The following is a 16,700-nucleotide window of genomic DNA, read 5'->3' as shown; positions in this document are numbered from 1 at the left end:
GGTGGACTGACTTTTTACCAGACCGACCTTTTACCAGAAAAGTTGAAACATGGACCTTTTACCAGGTGGAATCTCCCATAGGCAAAAGACAGAATGCGTCAAAACAAAAATCAGCCAATCAGATTTCAGTATTTTAAAAGCGTGAAAATCTCAAGGAAGGTAAAAATTAATATTAAATTTTACCGAATATAAAACGGCAGAAACATGCAAAAATTTTAAATTGTCACTGACCGCCGGCAAATTGAAACAAATTAAGCCTTCTCATTGAATGGAAATTGATTCATTTTAAAACTGACTTTCGACTGTTTTTATTTTCGGCCCGCCGCCCATGAGCCTTTCGCCCAGGAGAAAATACCCATTTTACAGGACTCGATAAACAAAACTGATTGACAGATGTATTTTTGCCGTTTAGTTTGGTTAAAGACAATTATTTACCGAAAGTTTTGCAAATAATTCCTTTTGAAAACTTCTACTAATTTAAACTTATTTCAATGAAATTATTGCATTGTGGTCTGGTGAAAGGTCGGTCTGGTAAAAAATGCACCCAATTTGGCATTTACTATTTTTCTGAGTGGTCAATGCAGTTCGAAACTTAAAGTTGTGTATTGCCACCAGGTGTCACTGAAACAAGTACTCTGCTGGCTTTAGTCTTCTTTCGAAACTGGTAGTAAGTCGATAGAGCGGCTAAGACCGATGAAAGATACAAAAATAATTGGATCAAAATGACCCCTTTGAATCCAGTCAGATCAAAGAGTACTCCCCCGACCAGTGCGTTTCCAATACATCGTCCCCCCATGTAGCAAATGTTGCTATTCCAGGTTGACATTAGAATTCTGTATTCTTTTTTCGCGTCGTTCGGAGAGAAGGCTTCGAAAATTTCGTCGCTTATGACACAACTGACAACCCAGCTTGCGCTGAAACTGAACCCGAAACAAACCAATCCTGATGTGTCAAAAATAGCAAACAGTTAATTTCATCAATTAAGATAAATCTTTGTAACAAAATTTTGCCGTTTTGGCAAACCCAATTATTTTGTGTATTTGCTCACCAAAAATGCAAAAAGAGAACTTGAGTTTTAGTGCGCCGGAAGTGTTAGGTGGGGGTGGGGCGACCTTTTCCATTTTAGGCAGCCGAATTTTTTAAAAGGGCCTCCCTTTGTATTATTTTACGGCATCTATTTCTGCACAAAACGATATAAAATAATTTTGAGGAGATTATTTGGTCAAAACATTCCAGCAACATTCCAGAAAATCTGGCCGTAGCCTAAAATAGTTTGCCAAATATGGTCATTTTGGGGGTATCAGGAGAGCTCTAAAGTTTCTAAACTGTGTGCTTTTCGAATGTCACCTGCAACCATTACTAGTTGAGCAGCCGTCCCATCTAGAAACAAGTTAAATGTCACAATACAGAAGAGGAAACTGCCAATACTTCCAACGATGGGAGACAGAAGAAAAATGGTCCATTTGTATTTCCACGTGATTAGAATTCCAACTACAGGGCTGAGAACTAGTGCCATAGCTGGAGCGGGTACGAAGAAGCACCAGATTTTTTTCTCTGCAACCTTCACTACCTGAAAGATAACACAGGCAGACTTTTGTAGTATACAGAGAACGTATCTTACCGAGGTTTCTCGATAAAATATATGTTAAGCTGAAGTTAAAAAGCTGAAGAAACCTAAAATTTTTGAGTACTTTAAGCGTGTAAAAACGTTAATTTGACACCAAATTTATATTAGTTTCTCCACTAAAACTTTTCGACTTCTTAAGCGCCGTGCCTTACCTCTGTCAACATTGGTGTGAGAAACACTCGGAATAGTCCCAGTGTCATTGAAACGATTACGTTAGGGTAAGTTGCAAGCTGGATTTGGTACGATAGAATGACTCCGACTATTGTCAGTTTGTTTGGCTTCTCTTTTTTGGATGAGATCTCTTTCAAATCTGAAAAAAATGGACGTGTTTAACCAATAAGAATAATGGACGAACTAAGGTTTGATTTATGGCTACTACGCTTTCACAAGCCTGGTCGTATTTTTTGCAAACTTTGTCTGTCTTAGCTAACAATGAAAGCTATAAACTGATTTTCAAGTGAATAAGATTTACCAGACCTTTCCTGGCTGCTGGCATTAAATTATCTTTATCATGCTAATTTTAAAATGCGTTTTATATTGACATTGGAGAAAAAATTTCATGCGTTTTTTTACATTTAGGAGATTTGGGGCTCATTTCGTCTATAAAAATTGTCCAAATTGTTTTGAGAGCTGAATAGAGCTTTTATGTTTTGGGCCTTGGATTCGATGCGAAGGGTGATATTACACGAATTTTCAGTCAATTTGTGTCTTTTTCGGCTAAATCATTTTTCCCATCACCATCAAATCATCAAACCCCTCAAATACAGTAAAATCTATCAAACTAATTTTTTTCGGCCCTTTTTTCTATGTGATCTTCTTGGCGCCCACAGACTCTCAATTTTTAGAATCTTGTTTTTTTTTGGCGTGCACCACCCAATTTTTAGCGTAGTAGACTCCGTCAGAAAAGATTAAGGGAGGGTCAACCAACCGATGACATATACAATAGAAACGGAGAACGACCCGAAATATAACCTCTTGACCACCCGAAATAAATCTTTTAGGGTTAGTCGAGAGTTTAAAACCCTGAGTAGGGTGTTCCTTGACGGTTTTTAAACGATATTTTGTTCACGTCATTTTAAGATATTATAAGCTTCTTGTTTTTTGTACACTAGGGGTTTTCAAGATTGAAAATTGCTTGTTGGGCTAATTTTGGATCATTAACGCCTGCAAAATTTCCTAACTCTAGCAGCGCGTAGCTTACGCATCAAACTGATTCGCCTCAGAAAAACTTCCAATTTAAATTGAGGCAAGATGATTAATCCAGGTGATGCGTTACCAGCTATAAAAAGTACCTCTTGTGAAAAAAAAATAGAAAACACTGTTTTTGATTTTGTCAGAGATAATTAAAAAGATTTTGAAAAAATCAAGGCACAGTAAAAATATGCATGTAAGCTGTTCTTCTAAAAACCGAAAACTTTAAACTAAAAAAGATTGCTGCCCTATTATAACCTCAAGAACTTAATAATAGCTAGGTTAGCCAACTGTTGTGCAATAAGTACAGTATGTGTCCACCAAGTTGTATAAGTAAAAAAAAATCAAATTTTTTCTTCAAAAATGCGATTAAATTACGTGAATAAACAAAAAAATTGATAGCCATAGTCTCCCAAAGATATGTACGTCGTGATAGTGTTTCTACAAATTGAATTTTGTTTTTGAAAAATAAAGGTATCCTTTGGTATTATTTTTTGTCTTCGAAAACACATAGCGATGATTTTTAGTGAAGGTATAATAGTAAAGGATGTTTCCTTCGTAATCAATAAAACGTGAGCGTATGCCTGAGAGTAGGTATCCTGTTTATGGTATTTTTTATACAGCTAATGCGAGTGATTGTAATGTTTGTGTTCCTTCTAGTTCACATAAGTGATAGAGTGTTTCAAGCTCTCATGGTGACATTTCTTGAAAAATTCGACGAAAGGTGAAGTCAAATTTCATGTCGAAATGGGTGCCATAATAGATTGCTCCACAGAATGTGTTGTTCATTAGTGGCACTTCTTGTAGGCGTGTACTGTCACGATTTCTTAGTAGGAGTTTTCCATCAACTCGTCCATTATTTCTTTGTAGTGTGACTGGTATGTAAGACTTTTCATCGTTTCTGTTTTGTTTTGTAGTTTTTTAGTGGATTATGAGTTTTCCTGTTTTCCTAACAAAAACTTTTTTATATTCAACTAGTAATTCAGAGTATTGAGTTCTAAATAGTGGTTTACAAAATTTGCATGCTAATTCAGTTTCCGTATGTACTTGAAAACTTTTTTCAACACTTTGTATATTTCTATAGGGATTTTCAGCTTATTTCGTTCCAATAAAATTGACTCGTTCAAAAGGTATAGATTCGATAAAAAATTTTTGTAGAACTTAATCCTATCTAGATTTTAGCAAATTGAAAGGTAGCACATGTGTTTTCAGGAAACCAAACATTGGTTGCCTTGTTGCGGGCGGTGGGATCGCAATATCCTTGATCAATTTAACACGATAAGCCGAATCCTTGATTTAATCTAGTATCACCTTTTAAATGGCGTGTAAGTTGAATTTGTTCAGGCTTTGATTTCCATTCAAAGAAAATTACTTTTTGGTATCCTGAGTCCTTTCTGCTAGCTTTACAAATGGAGTGGTCAATTAATTGGCGGGGTATCCGATAATTATCATGAAGATTGTAAGTTAATTGTTCGTGTGCACTGTGGTAGGGAAATTTTTCATCTAGTTGTATATGGCTTTGATGTTGTTCAAGTTGATGTTGATGTGCTGAACCTGGGAAACTTGAAAATTTACTAGTGTTCGAGTGATGTCTTTTTGTTTCACTAACTTTCAACGTTTAGTTACTTTTTACAGTCTTCGGGATCAAGATGTAAGAATCGTTCAATTTTACTACAGAAAAATTACCTGTGTACCTATAACCTGTTAGATTTATAGCGCGCGTTTTTGAGTAAAAGGTTGCAAATACTTAAGTTTTTTCGTGTGCTTGGGGTGCTGATTCGCCTTGGGTAACTTGTTGTAGTGTTTTTTGTTGAATGTTTTCGCAATCAAAGTGACTTACTAAAAAAATCTGTGGTCCTGTTTGTGAATACAGGTGTTTCTGATTTCGTGGTTCCAGTGAATACCAGTGTATGTGATTACTTGGTTCCTGATGTGATTAGAGGTAAAGGGAGTTAATTAATAAAAAAATTTTAATAGATAATGTGTATGATATTTCTGAAAGTAGAATACGAAATGACGTATAATTTATGGTCTTTTTTGTAAATCTATCGTATTTGTAAATTAAATCTGTGCAAATAAATCAATGGACGAGGCAAGGATGTCACATTGAGATAGTGGTAGTGGGTGATTGGTGAGTTTATTTAATTTTCAATACTATTTCAAATTTTTTTTATAATTTCTGCTGAGATAGTTTTTGATGTTATGATCTTGGATATCTTAAGTGTATCGTGTCTGAACTGTAGTCAATTTAGTGCCCAATTGTGTCGGCGGCTGATATCTAAAAAATAATCAAAAAAGGAGGTGCTGCTGCGGAAGTGTTTCAACATAGTCGTCGTGCTTTTTTGTAGTTATTGAAATCTATTATTTTGATGACGTTGAAGGTCTATTGGGAAAATATTTAAAGATGATATACTTGTTATGGAAGGTGTTGATGGTAGGAAATTTGTTTCTGGTAGAATTTATGACGTTGTTTCTGAAGAACTATCGATTTGATTGTCGGCGAGGTTTGAATCAACTTGGAAAAAAAAAGTTCTTTCAAAGTGGGAGCTCTTGTAGAGAGGTTGGGGGATTAAACGGTTTTCTTTGATTTTTTCAAAAGTAGGTGTTGAACCTAACTATTCTGATGAAAAAATCGGTGTGTTTTGCTGTGAATTGAAATTTACTGGCGAAGGTGCATTTTGTAGTGTATTGCTTGAGAGATTAAAGGGGGTGATGTAGAAGATGAGGGTATGTTGAATTTAACTTGTGGTGTTGTCAAATTCTTGTTTCGTCATGTATGAATTATTTGTCGATCAATTTGATTATTCGGGTTTCGGTTTGGATTATGTTATCTTGTTCTATTCAGACCTAATGGTAATGTTGGGTGGATATTATAGGATGGTTTGTACTATGGTTCACTTAAGGGAGTGTCGTGATGAGCTGGTGTTAATGGTTGTATTAAGGGTGCTTGTCTATCTTCAAAGGTATATGGGTTTTCTACGTATATTATACTAGTAGACATTAGATACTGAGTTGATTGAATTGAGATAGTAGGAGTTGTACGGAGGTTTTAGTTCGGATGTTGGGATAGGTTGCTAGATGGGGAATCTGTTTTAGGGGTTGGATCAGCATCTTTGATATTTCTTTTTAGAAGTTTTCGACGAAGTTTTAAAATGAATGTTCTTGGTAGTAGTTTTCAACAAAAATGATAAGTTGAAATAATTACTAGGATCAATGCAATTAAAGCTTTCTTAAAACATGTATAGATGGTCAACATGTGGGAAGCTTTTACTGTTAGGAAATTTACAAAAAATATCAGGAGGTCTGTTTTGTTGAGAAGATTTTTAATAGTTTGGAAGAAAAATTTTTGATTATTGTACCTGGTTAGGTTGTCAACTGTCTGGGAAAACGAAAAGTTTGTTTATGATTATTGTAAACTCTAAAGCATCGCTTCAATAAAGTGCAACAGCTTTAATTTATTAGTGAAAAAATTATGAAGTTTGCAAGAAGCGTTTTTCAAAATTCGAACAACTGACTCTAAATTGAGCAATTTCCGAATTTTTTTTAAAGAATTGTATCAGACTGTTCATTGACTTTTGACAAATAGGCTGTGTATGGAGAAGTTTTAGTGAATGAAAATCTGGACGTTTTGATATAGCTCGCTAATTCTTGTTTTTTTTGGATGATTATGGGTTTTTGCGGGTTAGATTTTTTAGGCTGTAATCTTATGATTTTTCAGCTTTAGGCTAGTTTACTTATTTTTTGTTAGGGGTTTATGGGGTCTGATTAGGTTCAAAATTGTTGATTTGTGTATTGAGTGTAACTAATTGTATGATATTTATTTTTGTTGTCAAATATGAGGTATTGTTTATTATTTTGACTTGGATGCCTCAAAGTTTGAGTTTTAGTTCTGGGTCAATTTAAAGTCAATAAAAACAGTAGCGGCAAAAAAGTGTGACAACTTCAAGTATTCTGATTGGTTGATTTTTGGATGATTATTTCTGAGAAGTAAGAATAAGAGAATATGATTTTGAAAAATTGAAGATAACTTTTGTTTGTTTTTTTTTCTAATTGTGATAATTTTGTGAAGAAATTTTGGCTTTTATGATTGTTCGAAGATAACGATAATTTTCAGATGGTTGTTGAATTTCTGCCTTTTTAAATATTTTAGATTGAGTAATAGAATTTTAAAATCTTTTCTGGCTGGTTTTGGAGTCAATATGATTGGCGTTGCTGCGATTATTTTTAGTTTAAGGCTTTAAATTTTGTCTTTTAAGTTTTGATTCGTTCTTTGTGTAATTGCGGTAATTTTAGTGGGTTTACTGGGATTTTTTTTGTTTCAATTGTTGGCATTGGTAATGTTGTTGAAATTGCTGTTATTTTGGGATCACTGATTTCCCGAGGTGTTTAAACAAATGGAGTCTAGTAAAAAAAATAATTGTATTAGTTCGCGAAAAGCGTACTCTTTTGAATAAAATGATAAGAGGATTTTTCTATGCTGAGTGATTTCCTTTTTTAACCGATTAGTTCGTATTTTACATCTGTATGTTTGTCAATGATTTGATATGGTTTTTATGGGATATAATTACTGTGAACTTCCTTTATGTTTTTAAAGTTTGGGATAAATACAAAAGATCCTAATTTAGATTGGTGTAAAACGTGAACTGAGTTGACTGTGAGGATGCTGTCTTTTTATTGATTTTTTTAATAAGTTTCTGCGTTTTTTTTAAAATGTGTTGTTTATGTTTTTGAAAAATTTTTCGTGTGGGTACCGGTAGCTAGTTTTAAGATTTGTGGATGATAAAAATGATCTTCATCGTGACTGTGAAATGGTAGATTATAACAAAGGGAGTCTTACGATGACTTACCATAACTTTGTGCATTTTTTGAGGAAATAGCAGTGAACATTGTTGGTTAACGTGGCTTTTGATTAAAATCTTTTTCATGAGGTAATTATTAAAAGGTGGTTGCGTGTTGAGATTATATGCGCGAGTTGAAACCTTTGAAATTAGTGCGAGTTGAACTAATTTTACATCTGCTGACCATTCAGTGTTTTTTTTATCGTTTCCGCAAATTATACATCGGAGAATTTGTTGAAGTGAACGATTCATGCCTTGAATAATCCATTAGTCCATGGGGCGGACAATGTTCTAGATTTACGTCTTATTTTATTTTAGTGATATCAAATGACTATTTCATCAATGATAAGTTCAGTTCCCTGTAACAAGGATTTCGGGTATAAACATTTTTGCTCTAATGCTACATAATGTGTAAATGCGTCTACAGTTACCATAATGTAAGAGTTTGTTTCAGAAAAAAGTGGGAAAAAATTTTTGCATCAAATGAAACTCTATGATTGAAATGTAAAAACTGTACTTGAAAGTCTTGTTTTTCGGCAATTTGTCTCTGATGTGGCAATAGTTTCCCTATTTGGCAACAGAGAAATTCGCAGACATTTATGATTGTTCGAGGATAACGATAATTTTTAGATGGCTGTTGAATTTCTGCCTTTTTAAATACTTTAGATTGAGTAATAGAATTTTAAAATTTTTTCTGGCTGGTTTTGGAGTCAAGATGATTGGCGTTGTTGCGATTATTTTTAGTTTCAGGCTTTAAATTTTCTCTTTTAAGTTTTGATTTGTTCTTTGTGTAATTGCGGTAAACTTAGTGGGTTTTACTGGGATTTTTTGTTGTTTCAATTGTTGGCATTGGTAATGTTGTTGAAATTGCTGTTATTTTGGGATCACTGATTTCCCGAGGTGTTTAAACAAATGGAGTCTAGTAAAAAAAATAATTGTATTAGTTCGTGAAAAGCGTACTCTTTTGAATAAAATGATAAGAGGATTTTTCTATGCTGAGTGATTTCCTTTTTTAACCGATTAGTTCGTATTTTACATCTGTACGTTTGTCAATGATTTGGTATGGTTTTTATGGGATATAATTACTGTGAAATTCTTTTATGTTTTTAAAGATTGGGATAAATACAAAAGATCCTAATTTAGATTGGTGTAAAACGTGAACTGAGTTGACTGTGAGGATGTTGTCTTTTTCTGATTTGATTGAAACAACTAATGCTAAGGTGCGTTTTTTATAATATCAGGTAAGAAATTTTATTTTCTTAAAAAAATACATTTTTACCCGTTAATAATAGTAAATTGCAACATACATATACCATTTTCTGTTTTCGTGAGCTAGTCAAAAATCAATTTAAAGGCTTGAAAAGTTAACAGTTAAATGCTGCCACCGGTATTACTTAACGTATTTGTAAGGAAACTAGGCCGTTTTTCAAATTTACATAGCAAACAAACTTTTTATTAGAAAAACTTTCTAGTTATTGGTTTATATCTATTATGACTGTGAGGATGTTTCATTAACTGCAACAGAGACATTAATTGAAAAGTACTTTTTTCTCATATTGGTGCGTATGGGAAGTAAAAACTTTGGATGAAAATATGACTTTTTTAGAACCAATCTGTGTTTTTGTATTGTGAAAAATGCGATTAATATTAAACTGTAGTGTGACTGGTATGTAAGATTTTTCATCGTTTCTGTTTTGTTTTGAGATTTTTTAGTGGATTATGAGTTTTCCTGTTTTCCTAACAAAAACTTTTTTATATTCAACTAGTAATTCAGAGTTTTGAGTTCTAAATAGTGGTTTCTAAAATTTGCATGCTAATTCAGTTTCCGGATGTACTTGAAAACGTGTTTACTTTTTTCAACACTTTGTATGTTTCTATAGGGATTTTCAGCTCATTTTGTTCCATTAAAATTTAATCGTTCAAATGGTATAGATTCGATAAAAAAAAGTTTGTAGAAATTAATCCTATCTAGATTTTAGCGATTTGAAAGGTAGTAAATGTGTCTTCAGGAAACCAAACTTTGGTTGCCTTGTTGCGGGCGGTGGGATCGCAATATCCTTGATCAATTCAACACGATAAGCCGAATCCTTGATATAATCTAGTATCACCTTTTAAATGGCGTGTAAGTTGAATTTGTTCAGGCTTTGATTTCCAATCAAAGAAAATTATTTTTTTGGTATACGGAGTCCTTTCTGCCTGCTTTACAAATGGAGTGGTCAATTAATTGGCGTGGTATCCGATAATTATCATGAAGATTGTACGTTAATTGTTCGTGTGCACTGTGGTAGGGAAATTTTTCATCTAGTTGTATATGGCTTTGATGTTAATCAAGTTGATGTTGATGTGGTGAACCTGGGAAACTTAAAAATTTCCTAGTGTTCGAGTGATGTCTTTTTGTTTCACTAACTTTCAACGTTTAGTTACTTTTTACAGTCTTCGGGATCAAGATGTAAGTATCGTTCAACTTTACTATAGAAAAATTACCCGTGAACCTATAACCTGTTAGCTTTAAAGCGCGCGTTTTTGAGTAAAAGGTTGCAAATACTTAAGTTTTTTCGAGTGCTTGGGATTTTGATTCGCCTTGGGTAACTTGGTGTTTTGCGTATCTATGTAGTGTTTTTTGTTGATTGTTTTTGCAAACAAAGTGACTTACTAAAAAATCCTGTGATCCTGTTTGTGAATACAGGTGTTTCTGATTTCGTGGATCCAGTGGATACCAGTGTATGTGATTACTTGCTTACTGATAAGATTAGAGGTAAAGGGAGTTAATTAGTAAAAAAAAAATTTAATAGAAAATGTGTATAATATTCCTGAAAGTGGAATACGAAATGATGTTTAATTTATGGTCTTTTTTGTGTATCTATCGTATTTGTAAATTAATTCTGTGCAAATAAATGAATGGACGAGGCAAGGATGTCACATTGAGATAGTGGTAATGGATGATTGGTGAGATTTTTTAAATTTTAAAACTATTTCAAATTTAGGTTATAATTTCTGATGAGATAGTTTTTGATGTTGTGATCTTGGATATCTTTATGTGTATCGTGTCTGTACTTTAGTCAATTTAGTGCCCAATTGTGTCGGCGGCTGATATCTAATAATTAATCAAAAAAGAAGTGCGCGGAAGTGTTTCAATATAGTCGTCGTGATTTTTTGTAACTATTGATATCTCTTATTTTGATGACGTTGAAGTTTTATTGGGAAAGATATTAAAGATGATATACTTGTTACGGAAGGTGTTGATGGTAGGTTATTTGTTACTGGTAGAGTTTATGACGTTGTGTCTGAAGAATTATCGATTGGACCGTTGGCGAGGTTTGAATCACCTGGCAAAAAGAATAGTTAATTCAAAGTGGGAGCTTTTGTGAAGAGGTTGGGGGATTAAACGGTTTTCTTTGATTTTTTCAGAAGTGGGTGTTTAACCTAACTAATCATAGTGACATACTATAAAATCCTGTGGATAAAGATATTGCAATTTCTTGGTTCCAGTGGATACAGGTGTTTGTGGTTACTTGGTTCCAGATGTGATTAGAGGTAAAGGGAGTTAATTAATAAAAAATTTTTAATAGAAAATGTGTATAATATTCCTGAAAGTGGAATACGAAATGATGTTTAATTTATGGTCTTTTTTGTGTATCTATCATATTTGTAAATTAATTCTGTGCAAATAAATGAATGGACGAGGCAAGGATGTCACATTGAGATAGTGGTAATGGGTGATTGGTGAGATTTTTTAAATTTCAAAACTATTTCAAATTTAGGTTATAATTTCTGATGAGATAGTTTTTGATGTTGTGATCTTGGATATCTTTATGTGTATCGTGTCTGTACTTTAGTCAATTTAGTGCCCAATTGTGTCGGCGGCTGATATCTAAAAATTAATCAAAAAAGGAGGTGGTGCTGCAGAAGTGTTTCAAGATAGTCGTCGTGATTTTTTGTAACTATTGATATCTCTTATTTTGATGACGTTGAAGTTTTTTTGGGAAAGTATTTAAAGATGATATACTTGTTACGGAAGGTGTTGATGTTAGGTAATTTGTTACTGGTAGAGTTTTTGACGTTGTGTCTGAAGAAGTATCGATTGGACCGTTGGCGAGGTTTGAATCACCTTGCAAAAAGAATAGCTCATTCGAAGTGGGAGCTTGTGTGAAGAGGTTGGGGGATTAAACGGTTTTCTTTGATTTTTTCAGAAGTGGGTGTTTAACCTAACTAATCATAGTGACTTACTATAAAATCCTGTGGATAAAGATATTGCGATTTCTTGGCTCCAGTAGATACAGGTGTATGTGGTTACTTGGTTCCAGATGTGATTAGAGGTAAAGGGAGTTAATTAATAAAATTTTTAATAGACAATGTGTACGATATTCCTGAAATTAGAATATGGAATGAGGTATAATCGTATTTGTATATTAATTCAGTGCAAAAAAAATGGAGGAGGCAAGGATTGAACTTTAATGTCACGTTGAGAAAGTGGTAATGGGTGATTGGTGAGTTTATTTAATTTTCAATACTATTTCAAATTTTAGTTATAATTTCTGTTGAGATAGTTTTTGATGTTGTGTCCAATCTTGGATATCTTTATGTGTATCGTGTCTGTACTGTAGTCATTTTAGCTCCCAATTGTGTCGGCGGCTGATATCTAATAATTAATCAAAAAAGGAGTGCGCGGAAGTGTTTCAACATAGTCGTCGTGCTTTTTTGTAGTTATTGAAATCTATTATTTTGATGACGTTGAAGGTCTATTGGGAAAATATTTAAAGATGATATACTTGTTAAGGAAGGTGTTGATGGTAGGAAATTTGTTTCTGGTAGAATTTATGACGTTGTTTTTGAAGGACTATCGATTGGACCGTCGGCGAGGTTTAAATCACCTTGGAAAAATAATAGTTCTTTCAAAGTGGGAGCTTTTGTGAAGAGGTTGGGGGATTAAACGGTTTTCTTTGATATTTTCAAAAGTGGGTGTTGAGCCTAACTATTCTGATGAAAAAATCGGTGTGTTTTGCTGTGAATTGAAATTTACAGGCGGAGGTGCGTTTTTTAGTGTATTGCCTGAGAGTTTAAGAGGGGGTGATGTAGAAGATGAGGGTATGTTGAATTGAACTCGTGGTGTCATCAAATTCTTGTTTCGTCATGTATGAATTATTTGTCGATCAATTTGATTATTCGGGTTTCGGTTTGGATTATGTTATCTTGTTCTATTCAGACCTAATGGTAATGTTGGGTGGATATTATAGGATGGTTTGTACTATGGTTCACTTAAGGGAGTGTCGTGATGAGCTGGTGTTAATGGTTGTAATAAGGGTGCTTGTCTATCTTCAAAGGTATATGGGTTTTCTACGTATATTATACTAGTAGACATTAGATACTGAGTTGATTGAATTGAGATAGTAGGAGTTGTACGGAGGTTTTAGTTCGGATGTTGGGATAGGTTGCTAGATGGGGAATCTGTTTTAGGGGTTGGATCAGCATCTTTGATTTTTCTTTTTAGAAGTTTTCGACGAAGTTTTAAAATGAATGTTCTTGGTAGTAGTTTTCAACAAAAATGATAAGTTGAAATAATTACTAGGATCAATGCAATTAAAGCTTTCTTAAAACATGTATAGATGGTCAACATGTGGGAAGCTTTTACTGTTAGGAAATTTACAAAAAATATCAGGAGGTCTGTTTTGTTGAGAAGATTTTTAATAGTTTGGAAGAAAAATTTTTGATTATTGTACCTGGTTAGGTTGTCAAATGTCTGGGAAAACGAAAAGTTTGTTTATGATTATTGTAAACTCTAAAGCATCGCTTCAATAAAGTGCTACAGCTTTAATTTATTAGTGAAAAAATTATGAAGTTTGTTAGAAGCGTTTTTCAAAATTCGAACAACTGACTGTAAATTGAGCAATATCTGATTTTTTTTAGAGAATGTTCATTGATGTTCATTGACTTTTGACAAATAGGCTGTGTATGGAGAAGTTTTAGTGAATGAAAATCTGGACGTTTTGATATAGCTCGCTAATTCTTGTTTTTTTTTTTGGATGATTATGGGTTTTTGCGGGTTAGATTTTTTTTAGGCTGTAATCTTATAATTTTTCAGCTTTAGGCTAGTTTACTTATTTTTTGTAGGGGAATTATGGGGTCTGATTAGGTTCAAAATTGTTGATTTGTGTATTGAGTGTAACTCATTGTATGATATTTATTTATGTTGTCAAATATGAGATATTGTTTAAATTTTGACCTGGATGCCTCAAAGTTTGAATTTTAGTTCTGGGTCAATTTAAAGTCAATAAAAGCAGTAGCGGAAAAAAAGTGTGACAACTTCAAGTGTTATGATTGATTGATTTTTGAATGATAATTTCTGAGAAGTAAGAATGAGAGAATATGATTTTGAAAAATTGAAGTTAACTTTTGTTTATTTTTTTTCTAATTGTGATAATTTTGTATAGAAGTTTTGGCTTTTATGATTGTTCGAAGATAACGATAATCTTTAGATGGTTGTTGAAATTCTGCCTTTTTAAATACTTTAGATTGAGTAATAGAATTTAAAAATCTTTTCTGGCTGGTTTCGGAGTCAATATGATTGGAGTTGTTGCGATTATTTTTAGCTTCAGGCTTTAAATTTTGTCTTTTAAGTCTTGATTCGTTCTTTGTAATTGCGGTGAATTTAGTGGGTTTTACTGGGATTTTTTTGTTTCAATTGTTGGCATTGGTAATGTTGTTGAAATCGTTGTTATTTTGGGATCACTGATTTCCCGAGGTGTTTAAACAAATGGAATCTAGTAAAAAACTAACTGTATTAGTTCGCCAAAAGTGTACTCTTTTGAATAAAAAGATAAGAGGATTTTTCTATGCTGAGTGATTTCCTTTTTTAACCGATTAGTTCGTATTTTACATCTGTACGTTTGTCAATGATTTGATATGGTTTTTATGGGATATAATTACTGTGAAATTCCTTTATGTTTTTAAAGTTTGGGATAAAAACAAAAGATCCTAATTTTGATTGGTGTAAAACGTGAACTGAGTTGACAGTGAAGATTTTGTCTTTTTAATGATTATTTTTTTTAAAATAAGTTTCTGCGTTTTTTCACAATTGTGTTGTTTATCTTTTTTTTCGTAAGGGTACCGGTAGCTAGTTTTAAGATTTGTGGATGATAAAAAAGATATTCATCGTGACTGTGAAGTGGTAGATTATAACAAAGGGAGATTTACGATGACTTACCATAACTTTGTGCATTTTTTTGGGGAATTAGCAGTGAACATTGTTGGTTAAAGTGGCTTTTGATTAAAAACTTTTTCATGAGGTAATTATTTAAAAGTTGTTGCGTGTTGAGATTCTATGCGCGAGTTGAAACATTTGAAATTAGTGCGAGTTGAACTAATTTAATATCTGCTGACCATCCAGTGTATATTATCGTTTCCGCTAAATATACATCGGAAAATTTGTTGAAGTGAATGATTCATGCCTTCGAATAATTCATTAGTCCATGGGACGGACAATGTTCTACATTTACGTCTAATTTTATTTAAGTGACATCATATGACTATTTCATCAATGATAAGTTCAGTTCCCTGTAACAAGGATTTCGGGTATTACTATTTTTGCTCAAATGCTACATAATGTGTAAATGCGTCTAGAGTTACCATAATGTAAGAGTTTGTTTCAGAAAAAAGTGGGAAAGGGATTTTTGCATCAACTGAAACCCTATGACTGAAATGTAAAAACTGTACTTTAAAGTCTTGTTTTTCGGCAATTTGTCTATAATGTGGCAATAGTTTCTATTTGGCAACAGAGACATTCATTGAAAAGTACTTTTTTTCATATTGGTGCGTGTGGGAAGTAAAAACTTTCGATGAAAACATGATTTTTATAGAACCAATCTGTATTTTTGTGATGTGTAAAATGCGATTAATATTAAACTGAAAGGAAGATAGAGGAGTTTAATATCTGTGTAAAGATTTTTGACTATCTTTGTTTAATCATTTTTTGTTTTCACAAATTTTCGGAAGTAACGATATAGGGTTTTGTTTCCTAAGATGGTGATATCTGCCTTTCCGGGTTCAGTTTTATATTTATGACAAGATTTCATTTGGCGAAAAACAGATTGAAGATTTTGATATTTTTGCGTAGGTCTATGGTAGTTTAACTGTATGTGGTAAAAACTGTTCTGTATCTCTTGACAAGTTAGCGGTTTGTTATCAACCGTGTCTCGTAAATCAAATACTTCTTTTATTGTAATTTTCGTGTTGGTATCAGATGGTCCTGCTATTTTGATTTTGTCAACTAAGTCTTGTTTTTTTTAATGAGAAGGTCTTATAACGTTCTGGAATTTGTTTTTGGTGTTTTTAATTGTGTTTTGTTGTTATCCATGAGGAAAAAGGCATGGGTTTAAACTTGTTGTTTTTTCCTGTTAAATCAACTTCACATGAGCTATTTTGACCTTCGAAATAAAGTGGGAAATTGTCTGAATGATTTAACTGTTTGTTATCTGAGTCAATTTGTTACTGAGTATTTGCATTCTAATCGATGTGATGTTTCGTCTTTTGCAAGGAAAATTTTTATATTTTGTGGATTTTCAACTGTCGTTTCTCGTGTTAGGAATCTGGTAAAGCAAAATTTTTACCTGATGTCTAAACTATGTGTAAAATGGGAAATTTTATCAAACTTAGTTAAAACCGATAAATGATTTGGATTAGATTTCTGTCTAAAGCTAAAATTTTCTAAGTTTGTGATATGTAAATCGAACTACAGGACTTTTTGGTCAAATGAGTCATTTTTTGTCTTTTGATGATAGGTCCATAAGAACTCAACGCGAGGACAAAATGTGAATAATTTGAAGCTGCTTCCAATTTTTTTGTAAATAGGATGCGATTTTTCTAAAACTTTGAACAATTGTGCTTTTGCTTGTGATTGTATGAAGACATCGTCTGAGTGTGTGATTACAGTTTTACCTAAATTTAATGGTCAAAGTGTTTTCCTCATGAATGCGGGAAAAACTGCTGGTCCTCTAGAAATACTATAGAACAGTCTCTCACTTTCGATTTGTTGATTTCCATTAACGAAT

General features: G+C 33.0%; 1 protein-coding gene across 24 annotated transcripts in view; it reads right to left on the bottom strand.

The window, feature by feature from the left end:
- LOC134838928 (MFS-type transporter SLC18B1-like) overlaps nucleotides 1–16,700 on the bottom strand; it is a 43,371-nt gene that overhangs the window by 3,171 nt on the left and 23,500 nt on the right. For 17 of the 24 annotated variants that reach the window (XM_063854260.1, XM_063854272.1, XM_063854268.1 and 14 more), the window contains 3 exons: nucleotides 1,780–1,937; nucleotides 1,327–1,570; nucleotides 349–942 (listed from right to left, as the gene is read on the bottom strand). In XM_063854260.1, coding sequence (XP_063710330.1) covers nucleotides 593–942; nucleotides 1,327–1,570; nucleotides 1,780–1,937 — 752 coding nt within the window. In that variant the 3' untranslated portion in view covers nucleotides 349–592. Of the gene's footprint in view, nucleotides 1–348; nucleotides 943–1,326; nucleotides 1,571–1,779; nucleotides 1,938–16,700 lie in introns of those variants that run through there. The other 7 variants (XR_010162361.1, XR_010162362.1, XM_063854258.1 and 4 more) reach the window with 3 other exon arrangements.

This window comes from Symsagittifera roscoffensis, chromosome 2, assembly GCF_963678635.1.
Source record: "Symsagittifera roscoffensis chromosome 2, txSymRosc1.1, whole genome shotgun sequence".
Taxonomy (NCBI): Eukaryota; Metazoa; Xenacoelomorpha; order Acoela; family Convolutidae; genus Symsagittifera; species Symsagittifera roscoffensis.
Note: the sequence above shows the minus strand (reverse complement) of the source record. Positions and strands in the feature narration are given on the sequence as shown.